The sequence below is a fragment of the Dreissena polymorpha genome, chromosome 10, assembly GCF_020536995.1.
Source record: "Dreissena polymorpha isolate Duluth1 chromosome 10, UMN_Dpol_1.0, whole genome shotgun sequence".
NCBI classification, from domain to species: domain Eukaryota; kingdom Metazoa; phylum Mollusca; class Bivalvia; order Myida; family Dreissenidae; genus Dreissena; species Dreissena polymorpha.
This window is the reverse complement of record NC_068364.1, coordinates 55,045,398-55,067,984: the sequence shown is the minus strand read 5'-3', so window position 1 is coordinate 55,067,984 and position 22,587 is coordinate 55,045,398. Positions and strand designations below refer to the sequence as shown.

The 22,587-nt window shown below is 33.3% G+C and overlaps 1 protein-coding gene across 1 annotated transcript; it reads right to left on the bottom strand.

Moving 5' to 3' along the window:
- Positions 1-17,783: 17,783 nt before the first annotated feature.
- LOC127848511 (annetocin receptor-like) lies at positions 17,784-22,325 on the bottom strand. The gene is made up of 3 exons (XM_052381011.1): positions 22,050-22,325; positions 19,204-20,204; positions 17,784-18,859 (listed from the first exon to the last, which is right to left on the bottom strand). The coding sequence occupies exons 2-3, from the start codon at positions 20,183-20,185 to the stop codon at positions 18,639-18,641; spliced, it is 1,203 nt and encodes a 400-aa protein (XP_052236971.1). The 5' UTR covers positions 20,186-20,204; positions 22,050-22,325; the 3' UTR covers positions 17,784-18,638.
- Between the last annotated feature and the right edge of the window lie 262 nt (positions 22,326-22,587).

Sequence of the window (22,587 nt, the reverse complement as noted above, 5' to 3'; positions counted from 1 at the left end):
AATCCACAACGTGGCGTGCGTCAATAATCTCGTTTAAGGCATGTAAAGAAGGACACGGTATTTACTATAAAGTTATTTTGTCTGTAAAAAAAGGAAGTTTTAAATCTATGGATTCACGTATTATAGTGTTTTTTAGCGTCATGCATATAGACATCTTCCCTGTTTGATTCGTTTTGAAATGACAATTTTACGCATTGGTTCTCTTTCCCAAATTATTTTTTGAATTTTGAAGTATACAATGCTGACTCCGAACTTTACTTGCATGTAAATTTATGTTTATAGTTTTTAAGGACATATAGCAAACATAATACAAAGAAAACATCTTGGGCTGCATGGACGACCCAAATGTGCCGGTTGTCTATAACTGTATACATTTTTGGATCGATCGAAATAAGGTCATGTCAGATAAAAAAATTATAAAAGCGTGCATTTTCCAGTAATAAGTGAATGTATTGTTATCTTGTGTCCTTTTGTTTGTTTTTCCCCATGTGTGGAACATTGGTATATCATCTAATTAGTACTGTTTACTAATGTATTGCATTACCATGTGTCCTGTTGAGCGGTGTATAAGGATTTATTTTTATGATTATATTTTTGTTTTATTTACGCTTGTCGTACACGAACATTATTTATCGTACCCATGTATACGTTTCATTGGTTTATTATAACATGGATGCGTGTCTTAAGTTGAGAACGACGTTTTTCAAATATGTTCATCATTATTATTATCAGTATTACTTTGCGTGTATAGACATTGTGTATGTCGTGATGCTATGGTGACGTTTTGTTGATACTAACGATAAGCATGATGTTGATGGATTACGAATTGATTATTGTTTTTATAATTTATACTTGACTAAATATCGTGTATGTACAAGAGGAATAATGACGGCTCTAAATATTCTTAATGATAGATCATATAAGCTGGTATAAACCTTGTCATCACATTTCAGACATCGTCTGTAATTTGCTCAGAACAAACCCCTTTAAATTAAATTTACTTGAAAACAATTAAATATGGGTAAAATGTGTTATGAAAATAATTTGATTTTTTCATAGGTGTTACCATGTTACATTTTTGCCAATAAATAATTATATGGAGCAATAGTTAAGCTATCGCAAATTGACTCGGCATGGACTTGCGTGAATTAATATATTTTATATCAGTACGATTTATATATTATTATTGAAATCTCGTAAAATGAAACGGCAAAAATAGTTCTACATTAAAGTGTACGGAGTGTTTTTTAATCGTGCAGCACGTGGGCAAGCAAAACCGAGAAAAAACTACTTTTGACGAGATATACGTGTAAATTATAATAATTGAGTTCACGAGTATTTTGGTGGTGTTGATGAGCTGAAAAAAAGACACACTATATGTATGCAATATTGTATGTTCATCATGTTAATGATATACATACATACATTGTGCTTGACCGCCCATATGTTTGCCATTGTTATTTACATTTTTGAACGGGTTTCTTTTCGAACGAAACCCTCATCATTCCAGTATTTTTGTTAATAAGCTACTTCGAGGCAATTCCTAACTTTCAGATTTAATTAAGCTAAAAAGTGCATGCATTTTTCTATTGATTATTTAAGTCGATAATTAAATAGAAACATTCACTTGCAACTCGTGACTGTTATTTACAACAGTTATGCGTTTTACTCGATGGATGCAAATGACGGATTGGTTGTTCAGTATAACTATGCTCTACGATGTAAACATATTTTAAATAATACCGGATATGTTGACATTAAGTAATTCTGTTCGTCAAAGGTGCATGTATTTTTTGCCATAGGAATGTACATTGATGTTCACATAAATCACATATGGGTCGTGCTCTTTGAAAAGGGGGTTTAATGTGTTTGCGGAAAGTGTCATTCTGCACAGGCTAATCAGGGACAAAACTTTCTGCTTTTATTGTATTTTTGATTTTAAGACATTCACTTCTTAGCAAGCATACTGTTAAGGCGGAAATAGTCGTCCCTGATTAGCATGCGCGAACTGCATAGGCTAATCTGGGATGACACTTTACGAACAAGCATGAAACCACCTTTCACAGTGCACGACTCATATGTAATTAAGTATTTCCTTCTTCTTCTCTATCGATTCAATACTTTACATTTCTCAGATTAACACAGGTAGGATTATTCGGAGCACAAGTACACTAGTAAACGAGGTGAAATTGGCGAGCGTTCTTTTAGTATTCATGATTGAATAATTAAATATAAAACACGACCGCTTTTAAATTTGAAAATAGCGCAATCGGTAATGTTGTTAATTCGTATTTTATTAGAATCATACCGGGCAGTATTTTGCGTTTGATTACACATTACAACGGGATGATCTGATGTTTAGCTACTCAATTAAAGGTGCATGCTACTTATCGAAAATCTTCGAGTTAAAAACGATTGACATGCAAATATTACACTTGATGAAAATACAAAGTAACAGGAGTTTCTGACTTTTGTTAAGTTTGATTATGTTTTAATATATAGTAAGACGAACACATATTTCCATATTGCGACATTGATGAGTTACTTAAGTATTCGTGCGTTATAAATGTTTCCATTATTTTTTACATTAACTGGGCTCATATTTTCAGTTGTACTACTATATCACACACTCACACATGTCAAGCATTGTACAATTTACGTGCAATATTTAAAACTCGTGGGTATTATTTTGCGGTTAAATAAGTGTTTGTTTTGTTATACGATCACGTGAGTGTTTCTTGCAACTATTAAAAAATAGCTCTTTGCTATGTGTTTAAAGATGAGAAGAAATCCATGAATTTGAAATGACAGACCTCCATTGTTCAGGGAAATTTCATATCCATCTAAAGGAAGCACGGGCTTTTTGTTTCCTCAGTATGGATTTGTCATTAAAACTTCTCTAAGCGCCTAACACTCGATTATCAAACCTATACAAACGTGTTTAATGTATTCGATACATCAATAATACAAGTTTAAATGAATCGTGTTTTTAGAAAACTGGGCATAATGCATGAGCGTAAGAGTCGTCTCAGATTCGCCTGTGCAGTCCGCACAGGCTAATCAGGGACGACAATTACCTCATTTACTCTAGATTTTTGGTACAAAGGGACTTCCTTTAAACGAAAAATACCATTAAAGCGGAAAGTGTCGTCCCAGATTAGCCTGTGTGGACTGTACAGGCTAATCTTGGACGACACTTTACGCACATGCATTAAGCCCATTTTAATCAGAACGCGTCTCAAATAATATTGTCCTTGCATTAAGAATTTACTGTTTCTCCTTTTGTGTGTGTATTAAAATTCATATCCGTCTTCAAAAACATACTTTATGGATATACAACAACGTTTCATACATTATTCAACACAGTCGCACACGCATGCACATTAGAATGAGAAGGGAGCTTGACATGGGTTATTACCCCGATATACCAACGGTTGTTTAACGTTTCGTCACTTTGATTATCCGCGCACTGTTTATGAATGAAGACGACGTCATTTGATTTTCATTGTTGTGGTGACGTCACGTTTTCGCGGAAAGGTGGAGGTAATTAAGTTAATATATTTCTTATTTATAACCTTTTAATCGCGGATAATGTATTTATGAGATCGTGTTAGAATCGAAATAATCGACGGGTAACCGTTGGTTATTGCGGTATTAACCAATGGTATGCTGCTCCGATGCTTTTTATCAAACAACTCGGGCTACGCCCTCGTAGTTTATTTTCTATGCTTCGGAATTCCATAACATTGACAACAAATTGATGAGCCCTTTTTACATATGCCAATATATTTCTGGATACTTCGAAAAGATGCAAGCAATCAGCAATATATGGAGAAATGTAAGTTTTTTGGTATGGTAAGACCTAATGATATATTTCATTGAGCACGCTATCAGACCGAATCCAAGATAGATGTAACTGTATATTAGAGGCCCAAACGAATAAATGAAAATAAAAGATAACCAAAACGTTATAAGGCACACATACCTGTATGCTACTTGGTAAGATCGTAATTGTTTTTTTTTTTTGTATAAGTAATGAAATCAATTAAAATGATATAATACATGGTACGCTTTTCGAGATTAATCGAACATCTTTAAAACTAATCCTATTCTACATAAACGACACTACAATTAAATCAACAGTCATGTTGACCACACCAATGTATATGACAATTCATTTCATGGCGAACATTGTTTGACAGACGATTTTCGAATTGTGTAATGTATGAACTTCTCTTGAAACTGTTAACCATTCTAATTTCAAGTTCCATTCGACAATTTTCAACAGACAACCCGAAGTGGCTGAACTATTTTATTAATTATATTTTCCTTTCTAAAATGCATTTGGTCTGGTTGTTTGATACAATTATATTGTTTTTCTTACGTTTTAATATAAAGTTTTTGTTCATGTTACAGCTTGTTTTGCATCTGGTCTCAAAATTAAAAATATGTTAATGTTTAACCCGTCTCAAGCTGTTTCCAAACAATTCATTTCTAAACATTTAACAAGTATCCGCCTGCTTTTCCAATTAGACAAAACAACTCTTTGAGTCGAAAATTCGTCACATATTTTTCTTCTGAAATACAAGAGTACAGACATATGTCGACAATTATCGCAATATCCAAACCGTCATTAAATGACCCAATTGGCCTTAAATTAACCATATACTGTAAGTCATTGCACATTTGGACGGTTTCTAATGTTCAGATTTAAAACTTTGTGAAATTGTTTAATTCAGGTTGGGATGTCGATATTGATAATTGACGATTCGAAGTCAAGATTTGTAACACAGGAAGATGATTTAGCGAAGTAGATAATATTTAGTTGGGTTAAATAAATAACAACTTATTGGGACAACTACCTTAATAAGACGTTTGTTTAGTCGGTGGTTCATGCTCGTAGTTAGTTATATATTTGCCTGTATAATAATCGTTTCATTGTGGTAAAAATGATCAACTTACAAAAGGCAATAGATGATAAAAAAGCGACAACGATGTACTCGTTTTCCCACAAGTAGGAGATTATATGGCTTCATATTTATAAAAGTTCAAAGTATACAACACTTTTGTAACGCCCTATCAAATGTAGAGCATACTATCTTTTCATCCTACGTGAAATCAAATGAACATTTGTTGATTTTTGGTCATTAAACACGAATCACATACATACAATGATATTATTACCTTTCACGGGATTCAGTGTATACTTCATTAGTTTCGTTTTTTTTTTTGGAAAGGCTGTATAATTGAAGTTTATTGTTTCAACATATGACGGAATCTAAATTAATGTGAATGCACTTATACACATCCACGTCGATCGACAAGTTCAACAAAGAGTTGATTTTGCATTGTCACAATAGCAGTTATCCAGTGTTTATACTGTTTATCTTTACGCTTGAAATAATGAAATCGAATACATTAGTTAAATTAATTGAAAAATCGCATGTCTGCATGCACAACTGGCCCTGTGTTCACAAAACATTATTCGCAATCGAAAATCCATTTTGCTGTCATTGAAAATGAATTTCTTTTGTAGTTCATAGGCAAAATTAAAATCGATATTAGTTAAAATCGATGTGTGATTGCAAAATCGTTTTGTGAAAACGGGGCCAGAATAATATGACCATTAAATATAAACAGGTAGGCAAACAACATTTATGCAATCAATGATTTTTGCATATATAACATTTGTATCGTCTTCAGTTCTGTTCAAGGATATTAAGTATGTTTAAAATCGATGATACGTGTGCGAATGTTAAATACTCAGACGATTTATTAAGCAACTGTTTTACAAATATGTACTATGACGGGAAAAAATACTACTCAGTACGTAATATGTACACATATATACATTTTATTTACCCGTGAACACACGCAGAAAGGTTGGAGAACACGATACAGACGGCACTTTAAAACGATGTTGCGGAATGTAAAATATTCGTAGATTTATAAAATATGTTTTTACATTATAATAGTGTACAATTACAAAGCGAATTATAAGTATACAAGCAGCTGACATTTCTAACACATTTAGTTTCAATTATTAGTTCGCATCAAACGAATGTTTGGTGTTGAATACGTGTTTTTATAAATTCTTTGTTACAAAACAATGCTATCGATCATTGAATAAACTGTGTCGTACTACAATTGAGTCCATAAATATTACACACATTGAAAAAACACATTCGTCAAATGTTTTTTTACCTGCAATATAGCAAATTTGTATTTATAAATACAATTCTCGGCGGATAGAATAAACAGTTTAGTGAATACATATCTAAGATTTGATGAATGACATTCAAGTTCCATTTTAAAACCAGAATATTTATTACGGTAAAACCATAAATAAGAAAGTAGAAATGTATTTTTTTCGATTTTGGTAAATATATTTTGTTAATTACATTAGTTTTTTACGACGCGTTAGGTTATCATACTGTCAAGTGGATATAAGTCAAACACATAACATTTCGCATTATCTGATAGTACACGAAGGAAAAAAAAAAAATTTCGGTATGGTATTAACCTTTCATCTTTTTTAGGTCGATATAGCTCAATAATTCAAGATAGCAGTAACCGACCGAAATATTAATTTGGCAATTTAACATTTTTATCAGTTCAGTGCCTAACTTCATGATATGCATTTTTACTTTGCAAAGATGATTTATATTTTATACATGGCCAAGTCTAGGTTTTTTAAACATTTAACATCTTTTAAATAACTAAATATAAATACCTATACACCAAACTTAGGTGTCGGTTAATGTTTGCTATAACTTTGAAACATTTTTTTAATGAATGAAATAAAACATAACCTGTTCGTTTAGCTTAAGCGCTCCTGTTATACGTTGTAACACATTGCACGAATTGTAGCAGTTATCTTCACATGCTATGTTTGTTTCGATCTTTCTTCATACCGTAGACGATGCATAGTTCACGGCATGTGTGTTTTTTGTAAATCATCCGTTTATTCACGCATATTATGTAAAACATTAATTACGTTTTGGTTATACGTTTGTATTGCTGACGTTTATATTGTGCGTTTGTTTACAAAATCTGATTCTGAAGACATGCTCATAGTTCATTGCATCAGAATATTTCTTTTCTTCGACAAAAGTATATTTGCAGGGTTTAATGCGCTAAAATAATAAGTAAACTTACAGTTCTGACGGAAAAAAATGTCCTGTTACTGTACAGTATTCCATTATAAACGTTAACAGTTCATTCTTAATAGTTAGGTCAATGTATAAGAACTGTATGATACGATAATTATTTACTGTGGTTTTGAACATACATTCAACGAGCCTTTAAAATGGGATTAACCAGCGACATTTGCATTTGCGGTAACGTAGCCGTACTTAATTCGTATGAATCGTTGTTTAAAAATAACATTTATTAAGAAAGCCATTGTGCATTGGCCAAACTTGAAAAGCAAGAAGCGTTTTTCAAAAACCACTCTCCCGATAATGTTAATGAAGTGTTTTCATTGCTCCTAAATCATGATGGATAGTTTAACACAAGACAAACCAATTTCATTGTATGGGAATTCAGGATTGTAAAAATTATTGCTCGTAAATATCATCAGTCTAATTTTGCTTGTATGTTTTTCTCCTGAAGACTCTTGTGTTTATTGTTGTTGATGTAGATAATATTATTTATTAAATGATAAACATAATCTGCTTCTGATAAAGAGTGAATTGTTAAAAGAAAGCGAACTTTTTTATCGCTCTTTAAATGGCATTCTGAACTCAATCGCAAAGGGTAAAGCGTTCTTATGTTGTTTAATATGTTGATTATATAACTTTAACATTAAAATCTATCAATATAGCCTCACGGTATTTAACCGAACCATATCTTTATCGTTAGTCCTTTACTTAAATTGATCGCAGTTTTAAAAGAAAAAATGCGTTTGTAAGTTATGGTTGTTAATTAAGATAGAATAACAAGCTCAGCATTAAAATACATATGCAAGGGGATGGACCAAAAGCCTTGAGTGTTGCAATTTATGAGGTATAATTCGGTGTAATACGGTCGTCCCAAGTGAGCACTGATTGAAGCAAATGGATGTTACGGTTGTCTAAACAACGTTCTCTCCTGAGTAATAGAAGTTAGACGGTTGGCCTAAGACTCTTGGCGCTTGTTTTAATGAAACATGATTTTTTGTCTTTATTGAAAACAAGTGCTACATATCTTGCAAACGGAGTTTCATCATTATAGCGTGTTTATGTTACGTAAGTATGTGTAAAAAGTGTGCATTTGATGTATGTTAAATTAAAAATTGTAAATAGGGTGCGAAATGTAAAGGTGCATTAATGGTTAAACAACAACCAAAACGCCATGAGCAATTATATAAAACAGTTTAACTAATACTTATTTTTATATGTCTAATGTATTTAGTTACGTTTATTTGAAACGCATTTATAAATGATCAGTTTTATATTCCAGATATGAATTCATTTGATTTAGTCAAATTTCTCATAATGTGTGCATTTATGACTTCATTGACAACAAATTGATGACCCCTTTTTACACTTACCAATATCAAGCGGGATACTTCAAAAAGATGCCAGAAAGCAGTTATATATGAAGAACGTTAAGTTATTTGGTATGATTAGACCTAGTGATATATTTCATAGAGCACTCTTAATGACCGGGTCCAATATAGATGTATCTGTATATTAAAGGCCCACCACTTATAACAAAACATAATAAGGTACACATAAATATATGCTTCTTGGTTACATCAATATTGTATTGTTTGTATAAGTAATGAAATCAACTAAAATGATATATAACATGATACTCTTGTCCAGATGAATCGAACATCGTTAAAGTAACAATCACGCTCAAAAATATCGAATATTTCGTTAAATAAAGCTAACCCATAAAAAATCAATGTTACTTTTAGCAAAATGCAAAATTTCAACGTTAGATGTTGTCTGGTAGAATTGATTTAACGAGATACAAAATGCTCGTTTTTATTTTTTTGTGGCCACAAATAATTCCATTTATATCTCCCGTGAAATATCCGAACATTTACGGGCGAACACGAGATTGGATACGGTATGCGTCGGAAGCATGACGTAGCTCTCATGAATAATCATTCTTTGAAATCAAAATGAATTCTGGGTAACTGGAAATTAGCGAATGCGAAAATGGCTTGTATAAATTATGCAAATGAACGCAACCCGAATGAATCCGATCCTGACTCGAAAGCGAAAGAAGATTACATCGTGGAACGATATTTAGATATTTAGATGCTTAAAACTTGCCGAATGCTTGTAATATAACGTTTTTACATCAATGTTACTTGTTTTTAGGGTCTTCCTATTGTAATTAACCATCGTATGGTACTACTTGTTGTCGAATGTTTTTATATAGCATAATACAGTAGCCGCTTGTATTGGTGAGCGTGATAGTGACTTTAAAGCTTATCCTCTTCTGTGTAAAGACATTTCAAAAGTAATGGTACTGAATGTATTTGTTTGTGTAGGGAATTAACTCTGTGTTAAATATATGTTAAATAGGGAATCTTTCGGAATTTAAGAATACAAATTAGCAATAAGTGTTTTAAATTGAAATGAAGCGGGAAATACAATCTATAATCTAATCGAGAAAATGTGTATACGTTAAGTCATAGTAGATCATATAAAAAACATCCAATAAAATATTCTATAACAGGGTTAATCTTTTAACGGATAATAATTAATAGTAGTCAAACATATATTTATGTTTAAGGTTCATGCCTATTACTTTCATCGCGAACCATTAAATACTGTTTTTAGCGTCAATGTGTGTGATGTTGTTTATTACTTAAACCTTCAATAATACTACATTAAGTCGACAAAAACTCATACATAGCCCCAACATACTTTATATTCAAATGAGTTATTATATGTGTTTTATTCAAAGGTGCGGGACATTCAACACAATTGAATAACGTTACTAACACATTTCTTTAAATCGATTTGGTTACATATTAAGAAGCCTGTCTATATTTAACTTATGTGTCTTCGATTCAGCAGACGAAATGTGCACAGCATTTGAACGAAATATGCCAGCTCCCGCACAAACAGCTTAACAGCAGGAATTGTTAAAGTCACTATCACGCTCACCAATACAAGCGGCTACTGTATTATGCTATATAAAATCATTCGACAACAAGTAGTACCATACGATGGTTAATTACAATAGTAAGACCATAAAAACAAGTAACATTGATGTAAAAACGTTATATTACAAGCATTCGGCAAGTTTTAAATATCTAAATATCGTTCCACGATGTAATCTACTTTCGCTTTCGAGTCAGGATCGGATTCATTCGGGTTGCGTTCATTTGCATAGTTTATACAAGCCATTTTCGCATTCGCTAAGTTCCAGTTACCCAGAATTCATTTTGATTTAACAGAATGATTATTCATGAGAGCTACGTCATGCTTGCGACGCTTACCGTATCCAATCTCGTGTTCGCCCGTAAATGTTCGGATATTTCACGGGAGATATAAATGGAATTATTTGTGGCCACACAAAAATAAAAACGAGCATTTTGTATCTCGTTAAATCAATTCTACCAGACAACATCTAACGTTGAAAGTTTGCATTTTGCTAAAAGGAACATTGATGTTTTTATGGGTTAGCTTTATTTAACGAAATATTCGATATTTTTGAGCGTGATTGTTACTTTAAGTGCTGCAATTTCTGGCGTTCTACGGTTGTCCAACGCTGATTAAATTTATTGGACGTTGCAGTTTTCTGAGCGATGAATCCTCAGGAGTAGTGGAACATTATGTCAGCCTTAAATACTTTTTGGCGCGTCTTCCTGTGAAACATAAAATTGTGTCTGCGTTACCAACAAATACCACATTTCCGACTAATACGTATTTTGCATTGAAAATAGAGCATACACATCCGTGCAGTTGGGTCACCTTTGCATAAAGTAATAGGAGGTATACTTCCGCATACTGTGTTTTTGTATGTATGTTATACATTGTCACGAGAACTCCACAACGGCACGTGTGTCAAACTCGTTTTGGAAATTAATGACAAATTTACAAATTGGTTATCTTTCCCAAATGATTTATTGAAACAAACACTCACGTCTCCGAGCTATGCATTCATGTAAAATTTTCATTTATGAATAGTTTTTAAGGACATATATCGGAAATACAGCAAAATATAATGTTGGACTCCATGGTCGATTCCAAATGTTCCGGTTGTAAGTTATTGTATACATGTTTTTATTATATACCTGTTGAATGCTTTTTAACAAAATACAGGTTGTATCAATCGTTGAAATAAAAAATTTCGTATTACGCTACTCGCTGTTTCCAATTCCGTATTACAATACAAGCTGGACTACTTTTTTTACCTGTTTAATAACGTCACAGTATGCGCATCGAAAATTAGGAAACCCCCTTGTTAAATCTTCGACCCATTATAATGAAGTCACACTACGCGTAGCGAAAATCGGAAACCCCCTTGTGTAGTATTATTAGATACGTCGTCTGCAGTTTGACCAGAGAGTAAATATGGCCGAATTTTCGACCATGGACATAGCGGAATGGTCATCGATCGGTTTATTTGACTTAATTGACGATAGTATTTTTGAAAATGAACTATTTGAAACGGTTGTTCATAATTCTGGAGAGAATGAAAATGTCAGTAGCACTGAATATACTGAAACAAGTGCAGTGTCCACTCTTTAAGAAGCAGGTGTCCAGCTGCCCAATGAAAGTAAGTCTGATCTGCATCAAAATATAAATTTAAGTTCACAAGACCAAAGAAATCAAATGTAACAGATGAATTTAAATAGTCATGCTCAAGGTGAAACACGTAAACAACCAACATTTGTACATGTAACAGAAGATGAAAAGACAAATTTGGTTCAAAGTATGAAAAATGTGAACACTAGCCGCAAAACTGAATTATGTATGCGCCATTTCCAACGCTGGCTATCAGAACCACCACGCAATGAAACAAGATCTGTCTGTGACATCATGACCACTGAACTTGACAACTACATAGGTTCATTCCTTCTGTCCATCCGTAAAGCCGACGGGTCTGAGTATTAGCCTGACACACTCATAAGCTACCCTCGTGGCATTGACCGGTTTGTAAAAGAAATTCAAATTTATACACCAAAAACATAGTAGAATAAAATGCTTAGTGTATAAACAATCAACATTGAATCGAAATAATATTCAGTGATGATCATGCAATGTTGTTGTAGTACTGTATTACTCCCTGCTGTATAGACAGTATAAACCTATATATTTAAGCTCGATTCCATCGAAAGCCTTAGGCTTATATAAATACTCTCGAGTCCATTTTCTGGGCTTAGAACCATTACTATGTGTCTTTGTGAGAGATCTTAAGAACGCTTGCACGGTGGGGATCGAACCCATCACCTCCCAGTGGCTAGGCGGACACCCTATCCATAAAAAATTAAAACATGTCGACCTTGCTGTAGAGTTAATTTACTACATCCAACATAAAGTGATTAAATTAAAATATTTAAACAGCATAAAATGTTATAGCTGTGTAATGTTTCTTTATAGTTGTTATGTTAACCTGATTGGTTATTGCACACATCTATGAAAATAAAATTTAATTAAGTGGCAAATTAATGTATAACAGTTATTAAACAACACAATATGTAAATTGAATATAACCCGCACAATTATATTCACGGTTTAAGAAAAAATATTATCTCGAAAAAAAATTAAATAATGCCCATAATTTTCAAATTTTATCCAGTTAAAAAAAATAAAAATAATTCTGTACATGGGTCAAGTTTAAAATATAAAAGAAAGAAAATCAATTGTTTAACTGTGTTTTTATTCCAGATATTTAAGGGAAAATAAATATTCCCACAGCATTTTGGATGACAGAGAGTTTGAAACTTCTCGAAAGGTTTTTGCTTTTAAAAGAAAGGAACTGAAGCAAAAAGAAAAAAGAAACAGGCCCCATGCTGCTGAAGCCATTACCTCTGAAGAAAGAGGGATTTTAAAACAAGAAGCAGTTATTGGACTTCACAGCCCAAGACAGCTGTTGAATCAAGTTTGGCTAAATAATTCAACGTTGTTCGGCATTCGTGGTGGAACCGAAAGTCACCACCTTAGATGAGGCGACATCAAACTGAAAAAAACTGATCTAGGAAGAGAATACCTTTAATACAATTAACGGTTGACCAAAACACGTACATCGGAAACCAAGTCGGATCAAAGGGCCTTTCCACCTGAGCAGTTTGCTCATACCGACAAAGATGCATACCCTGTTGAAGCTTACAAGGAGTTTGCTCATCACAGACCGAAAGAAGCTCTGCATGGTGATGCCCCTTTCTACTTGTGTATAAATTATAGTCGACATGCTGGGTCAAACAAGTGGAATAAATGTCAGCCAATGGGTGAAAACTCCTTGAGGTCAATAATGAAAACGATGGCCGAGAGGGGCGATCTCACAGGTCGAAAGACAAATCACAGTGCCCGAAAAACAACCTGTACGACTCTTTTGCACAATGGGGTTGCTCCAATAACGATTCAGCAGCTAACTGGACACAAAAATGTGCAAAGGTTTAACAATTACGCAAAGGCTTCTCTCGAAATGCAAGCAGCCATGTCCGACATATTATCAGAAAATCCTGACCAAAAACAAATTATGCAAATAAACCCTAGACCTACCTATGGTTCTGTCATCCCGGCATCGGTGCGAAACACATCCATGTCAAGCAGCAACAAAACACATCCAATGCCGCCATTGATGATTCCCACGATAACACAAATCTCCAAGGTGCACAATTATTCCGGTGTAACGTTACCAGCAACAACTACTATGCACACTCTCCATCGAAGAAACGATAGAGAATATGCATAGTAGAAAGTGACAGCGATGAACTTGTGAATTATAAATCCAGCTGGTAAATCCAACAAAATTTGCTTTCAACGCGCAAAGATTAAAACATGTGTTTTCCCTGTTCAAATGTGTACACGTTAGACTAATTTGCATAAACTGTATTCGTGTTATATAAACTATGGCGTTCCGTTTGCATCATTGATTTGTCTGTTTTGTTAAAGCAAAAAATACAATTATTAACTGTTTTCGTTAGTTGTTGTATATAATAAATGGAATATTACGCTAGTCAATTGTTCCAAGAGCTTGTATTTAGTCTCGTGGCTTGTGCTATTTCGCTTCACACTCGAGGCTCCGCCTCTCGTGAGATACGTCATCACACAAGCCACTCGACTGAATACAAACTCTTCGAACAATTGACTAGCGTAATATTCCGTAAGTATCGATTGACAGAATGTGATTTCAGATAAATTATTAAGAAACGCGTGCACTTTCCATACGTGAATGTAATACATGTATTATTTTACCCGGTATTCTGTGACCTTTTTTAATGTATTTACCCTTGTATAGGGCATTGATAGGTTATTTACTCAGCATTGTTTACTAATGTGCTGCAAATAACCATGTGTCCTATTAAGCGGTGTATCAGGAGTTAGTTTTTAGATACAATGTCTTTATATTAAACGTTTGCTGTACGATACCATTATTTATTGTACTCATGTATATGCTTAAATGGCTTATAATAACATGGTTGCGTGTCTGAAGTTGAGAACGATATTTTCAAATATTTACATCATAATTATAATGATTATTACTTTGCTATTATGTGTGTGTCGTGACGCTATGTTTACATTTATTGGACACTTACGGGTAGCATTAAGTTGATTGATTACGAGTTTATTATTTGTTGTTGATATTATAATTCACTAAATATCGTGTAGCTCAATGTTTGTATTTATCTTACTTTATTTCAAATCCATGTACAAGATTAATTTAAATGTCGTGGAGTATTTTCAATAATATATTAATTAATAATTAAGCAGGAAGAAATCTTTGCAATCACGAGACAGACATAAACACATTGCCTGTAAAATGCTAAGAACGAACCCCTTTCATTTAAATTAACTTGAACACAATTGTGAATGGTTCAGTATGTGTTATGAAAGTTGAAGGATTATTTCATAGAGGACACTATGTAACCAATAAATAATTTAATGGAGCTATATAATAGCAATTCTACATTAACCTGACATGGACTTGCATGAAGTCATGAAGGTGATATTTGTTCGATGTATATTTTAGTTTCCGTATTTAAATCTGGTAAAATGAAAAATTTAACAACATTGGTGTGAACAGAGTGTTATTTTATTCGTGCAGCACTTGGGATACCGATTTATGCGTGTCAATTATAATAACTGAATTCACGAGTATTTTTGTGGTGTTGACGAGCTAAACATGTGTGTGCAATATTGTATGTGCGTGCTGTTAATTTAATACATAAATTGTGTCTGACCGCCCGTATATTAGCCATTGCAAGTTACGTTTTTCAAACGGGCATCTAATCGAACGAAAACCTTCATCACCACAGTATTCGTGTTATGAAGTTACTTTGATGCAATTCCTTAATTTGTCACTAAGTTTAAATATATATATGTTTTTAAGGATGATTATGGAAATCAATATCAGATAATAACAGTTCTGCGTATAACTCGATGGATGCAAATGAAAGATTGGTAGCTCAGTCAAGTGTTGAAAGTCAAAGTAGGCTTCACTTATAGGACTAAAACTCTGTGCTAGTATGTACACATATTTTAAATGATACCGGTTGTGTTAAGTGTAAATTAACTAATTAAGTTCGTTAAAGATGCATGTTTTTTTGTGCCATAAGAATGTACATCGATGCTCACACAGATTACATATGGGTAACTGCACAGGCTAATCTGGGATCGCACTTTATGCAAATGCATTAAACTCTCTTAACAGAGCAGGACCCCTACGTAATTTAGTATTTCCTCCTACTTTTTCATTGATTCGATTCTTCAAATTTCTCAGATGAGCTTAAGTATGTTTCTTCAGAGGGTAAGTTTGCTGGTAAATGAGAAGGTAAAATTGGCGTGTGTTCTATTAAGATTCATTTTTGAATAAACATATTAAACATGACCGCTATTATTTGTTTAGATAGCGCCATCGGTAATGCTATTAATTAGTATTTTATTAGAATCATAACGGACTGTATTTGGCGTTTGGCCTCACATACAACGGTAAGATGTAATGTTTACATACTCAGTTAAAGGTGAACAGACATTCGTATATTAATGCACAGGCTACTCAGTAGAAATATTCGACTTAAAACGATTGACATGCAAATATTACAATAAATGAATATATAAAGTAACAGGAGTTTCTGACTTTTGTTTAGATTATTAATTATATTTTAATATATAGTAAGACAAACACATGATTCCATATTGCGACATTGATGAATTACTTAGGTATTCGTGTGTTAAAAATGCTTCCAATATTTTTAACATTAACTGGGCTCATATTTTCAGCGTGTGGTATCACGTGTTTTGTGTGGTCAAATAATTTTGTTTAAATAGGAACACTGTAGTGTTTTTTTGCAACTATTTAAAACAATAGCTCTTTGCTATGTGTTTTAAGATGATAAGGAATGTATGAATTTGAGATCACTGACCTGCATTCACTATTGTTGGTGGAAATTTTGGATCCATCCAAAAGCCCGGACTTTTGTTTCCCGGGCATGGATTTTTTATAAAAACGTGTTTAATCGCCAAACACTTGATTATCAGACCTATACAAACTTTTATAATGTATTTTACGCATCAATAAAAAAGTATAAATTAGCCGCGTTATGAGAAAACTTGGCATAATGTATGTGCGTAGTGTTGTCCCAGATTAGCATGTGCAGTCCGCATAGGCTCATTAGGGACGACACTTTCCGCCTAAATTGGATTTTTGCTACGAAGAGACTTCATTTAAACGAAAAATGTCATTGAATCAGAAAATTTCGTCCCTGATTAGCTTGTGCGTACTGCACATACTAATCTAGACGACACTTTACGCACAGGCATTAAGCCCAGTTTTCTCAGAGCGCGGCTCAAATAATGGTGTCCTTGCGTTGCGTACTTACTGTTTCTCCCTTTGATAGTATATTAAATTTTATAATCTGTTTTCAAAAGCATACTGTATGGATATAAAATGACGTTTATACATTAACATAAATTAGCATTCGCAAAACATGTTCATTTTCTTTCAATTTATGATAATGTGTTAACTGTATACGTGGGATCTATTTAACTCACGAGCTATCACATAACACGTCTGGGCATTTAAATCAAGGATAGTATTGCCTCCACATATGTCTATTACACCTAAAACAACGAGCAATATAAGCCAATTTGAATAATTTCACAGGCACTTTTGTGCACCTGCTGAATAAATGTGAGTGTTATAGAATTAATTCAAAATAAATCCACCCAAAATATTGCTGGTCTAAACTGTTCATATTCCAAATTCGTTTTTGCTTACTTTTTTGCTTAGCCAAACAACTGGGTATGTTTTTCTTACAAGAAAATAAAACGAAAAAAAAGATGTTGATGAGACATTTTCCTTGGTCTGAAATACGATGCAGTACCACAATTACACCACGACTTCTTAAAAAACTAATTTAGTAGGTTTCAGATTTACAGATGTTTTGTACTTCAATACTTTAAACGTTTTCTACTGAACAATTTTTCAATTATGATGACTTGGATTGAACATAAAAATAATATAACAGTAACGTTGACACAATCTTTATTACAGCCCATATATAATTTTACATTTAATGTACCAAAAAATGAACACTTGTTCACAATTTTCTTATTAAAAAGGAACTGTAATGCCGTTTAGAGCATTGCAAACAATTTATAATTAGCGCTTCTCTAAGGAAACGTGTCTGATATCAACATCGCAGACTCTCCGGGGAAATATTTGGCTGAAAAATAAACATTCACTTAAAAGCGTAAATCAAAGATCACCATTATGCTTCTAAATAAACACACTTGGTAAAGCATTGCATGTGTGGTCGGTTGTATTTAAGCGTGGTTGCTATTAACTCCTACACGATAGAACATTTCGAAATAAAGATTTGCGGTCTTTCAAGGCAAACAAATATCGGACGAAGTCGTACAATGACTATATAACTTGAATCTAGCTTGTGATTGTTTCTTGGCCGAAACATAAATCGTTTTAAACGAAAATTGATAACTAATATTCTAATGAATGTTATATATAATTTTGGATTAAAAACAAGTACAGTTATGGTTATTTTATTCTAAATGCTCGACCATATTAACACTGTATACGATAAAACAATAATCACAACATAAGTACGTACTACAATATTTGTGTTAGGTGAGATAGACATATACAAATGGTTATAAGTAGACACATATAAGTATTGTACCGGCTACATGTATATGTACCAACTAATGCAAACAGGTTAACATCGACTTACTAAATGGATGGTACCTAACACAATACAAAGCTAACGTTCTTTAGAACAAAATGTGATTTTGTTTGAACGTTCCAACTATATTGTGTAACCGTCAGTTAATAAGCTACCATCAAAAGTTTCAGCTTGAATGAACTATTTTATATACACGCGTCTCATCCACATGATATATTGTATATATTACCATACTACTATTGAAAAGGGGTATTTCTCAGTTTTACCTGCGATTTGTTATACCAATGATTGCGCTTTAACTAAAAAGTATGATTCACCAATGTTATGTTCCACTCAATGATCGGGACTCTTTATGCATGTTGCGCATGCGTAGAGTGTCGTTTCCAGCATCTGTGACATAAGTATTGGCGGTGGAAAGCCATGTTTTCGTAGAATTCATTGGTTGGCGCCTGTTACACAAACGACTGGAAAACGCCAGATATATCCAAGGATTAGAACAGGAGTTCAGACTTGCCAGCAGTAACGTTATAGCCATCACGTGGCCTGAAAGTAATGTTCTTGGTTATTGACAAAGCATTTGAATGTAGATAGACAAGCTATAATAATGCAGTTTATTTTAATATTCTTAGCTTCAGTGTATCCCTCCCCATCAAAGCATTTAAGTGCATATAAAGTACATATAAATCGAACATTCAACCTTTTAGGAAGATGATAGATAAAAAGAGAATTTAATACATTGAAATTGTTATGTGGAATATACGGCTGCATTTATGGAACCGCCTGTTTAAATTTAAATTGTGTTGTATAGGTGATTGTGATGAAAAGTATGAACAAACTTATACGTATGTTATAATCAGGTTCATGAGTACACACATATTAAAACTTACTTGTGTCATAAGGAGAGTTGATGTCGTAGGCTGCCCACATCTGGGTTATGAAGAACGGTGCCCAACATACGATGAAGCAGGTCACGACTGCCAATGTCAATTTGACGGTCTTAATTTTAGACTTTGACAATTTCTTAGAATGTGCTCGGGGATTTAATACTTTATTTGTCCCTTGTGACTGACAACTCGTTCCATTTCGAAGCAAAGGTTTCTTTTTAGGGTTACCACTGTGGTTTTCCTTGGCATTAACGCTAATCCACACTACAATACAAATTTTCGAATAGCAGGCTGTCAGAATCGTAAATGGAATTGCGTAAACGGACAGGAAAATCCAGGTGACGTAGGTCTGTATTGGCCACAAATTTGTGGTGTCAAAATTATCTCCACATATGTAGGCGCCGTCGCTTTCTCGCTTTTGGTATGAGAAAATAAATAACTGTGGCGTCGCAAATATTGCCGAGATTAGCCAGGCAATACACGCCATGACATGCACGCGCCGTGAAGTCCACGTTTGAGACATCAGCGGATGACAAATGGACATGTACCTGTCCACCGCCGTCATAATGAGTACGTACGTAGAACTATACATTGTTGCGACTTGCATGTACATCACAAGCTTACACAAGAAATTATTTCCGTCGAATCTATAGGTTATGTCCATCATCAACTGCGGTAGAACCTGGAATAGGCCAACTGAAATGTCTGCCGCCGCAAGGTGGATAATAAACAGTTGCATCCTGCTTAGTTTTCGTTCCCTGTACATCAGAATTGCAATAACAAGCACGTTACCAAAAACCGCCATAAACAAAATACCAGCGAGAACGGCGATCTCGACTTTTGCAAGAGTCTCATTTCTTCCTGATATGGCATTGGTGTTATTGTGAACATTGGAGATGTTATACATTTGTTCCACCAGAGTTTCTTCTGTCTGAGCACTTACATTTAACGACGATGACATAGCGGATCGATTTGTTTCATTCATCGCATCAGAAGGTTTATCTCTGAAAAAAAAACACCAATATATTTCAGGTTATAACCTACATAAATTATTACAATAACTAGATATAAAAAAAATCATACAATTTAATTGTAAGACATGTATATCTAGACTTGTTCGCACAATTAAAGGGTAATTTGGCAGTTTATTTTTTTCAAAAAATCTTGTTAACTAGCATACCATCGCCCAATATGTTGTAATAATAGAAATAAAAACAAACAAGAAATGGAAACCTAACCGTAAATTGTTTCTTAAATGACTACTTCATTATTTGTCCCATAAATGACTCGTTTATGTTCCTAAAATAGTATGGATAAATACTGGCAATCGGACTATTCACTTCTAATGAAAATGTGTATAAATAAATTGTCTTTTTTTCTCTACAGTTTACCTAGTATTGTCATGTTATTGTAATTTTATGACATCTATTCGTAAAATATTTATTGGTATTAAATATTCGTTTGCATGACAATTCCAGACCGTCTCGCATGTTTTGTTATTTAACTGAATTGTCTAATGACATACCGTTTTTCGTTTTCCCATGTCAATGTCAGACTTGTTTGCTGATGACAAAAACAGTCTGTCATCAATTAAACGGATGTCCAACATAGTGTATCGTATGCTAAGCCACTATTTATTAGTTTAGTAACAAAGTTCTGTTGTTTGATGATGTGTGCTTGTTCCTGACATTGTTTATAAAACACTTGTGTTGACATACACTTCGACAGTGTATTAATAAATACACATATAGAGCTTGAAAAGAAAATTATACGTATGAGTCGCGTTCTGAGAAAACTGGGCATAATGCATGTTCGTAAATTGTCGTCCCAGATTAGCCTGTGCTGTCCGCACAGGCTAATCAGGGACGACACTTTCCGCCCAAACAAGATTTTCGCTAAAAAGGGACTTCCTTTAAATGAAAAATGCCATAAAAGCGGAAAGTGTCGTCCCTGATTAGCCTGTGCGGACTGCACAGGTTAATCTGGGACGAAACTTTACGCACATGCAATAAGCCCAATTTCCACAGAACAAGACACGTATATGCAAACACAATTTGATAACTCTGTTCAAGCCATAAAGCCTGTGTGATATTATGATCGTTTTTTAACAATTACAGAATATCTTAAATGCAAAACGGACCTATGATGCATATATGGCACATATATTATTATTTAGCATTTACATCCGAAATTGCATAAGCTACATAAAAGTAGCTTAGCTTTTTATTGGAACTTACCAGTCAAAACTATTTTATGATTCAAATTAAGTATAATGATAATTGCTGCAATGACTTTATGTAAAATACGTATATGAGCTAACGATATATATAGTTGTTGAAAGAAAAATACTTGTCCAAGGATCAAAGATAGAACTCGTATGAACAATAGTTAAACGGATTCCACAAGGAACAGTATTAATCATATTCGCAGTTTTTGCTTTAAGAACATGTTACAATTTAATAACCAATTATAAATATGTGAGTATTCGTTTCCGTGTGTGTTTACACATATTAAATGTTATATACAGTTCATTTATATATTACTTTACGGCACATGTGTATTACTAGAACGTTTTAAATTGCGTAGTTGATTTTGTTCAGTTGGTCTCTTTGTTGTTTCATCTATATTTAACATTAATAGCTTTATTTCTTGTAAGATTAGTTTGTCATACAAACAGTATTTGGACGTTATCTGACGCAGTTTTTTTTTCAATTGAACGAAAATAAACCATTCTCAACAAAAACTGTAATGACGACTTAGTTTTGAAATACGCACGACTTTTTTATTATTATGAGTATAAATACCGATTGATATTAACCAAACATTCTCCTTAACAAACTTAAACTTACCTTCAATATTAAAACGTTTACTCAAGGAGCCTATTTTTCACATTACACGTCACATATTCGTAATGCCTGTATAAAATGATTGTAAAATCCCTTGAATTCATGTTCGCATTGCACACTACATAATACATGTTAGTCTAACATCATTAAGTTGTCAACAAGTTCAACACATAACAAGAGCTTAAGTTTATGTTTAAAACGTTTATTTCGGCTTTCAGCCATGCATGAATTGTTACCTTCGCTAGTTTACTAACTTCAGCCGCTTTCATATATATTTCGGCATGCCCGCAACAAAGACGTTTCTTAGAAAATTTAATGATTATAAAACATAGGTATAATAAGATTATTAAATCAAATACTTCACATGTTTATAACTTCTGAACATGCATAATAATAATTTATATAATCAATGTATATGCAACGGGAATCCATATAGATAAACGAACATGTTTACATGAAAAATGTATATATATCGAAAATAAAATCACACGTTAGATATATATATATATATATATATATATATATATATATATATATATAT

Excerpts from the sequence above, each read along its gene's own strand:
- LOC127848511 (XM_052381011.1), bottom strand. The coding sequence starts at position 20,185 with ATGAATGAAACAAATCGATCCGCTATGTCATCGTCGTTAAATGTAAGT. Across the intron at positions 18,860-19,203 it reads CAACTCTCCTTATGACACAA|GCCACGTGATGGCTATAACG; the intron begins GTAAGTTTTAAT and ends CATTACTTTCAG.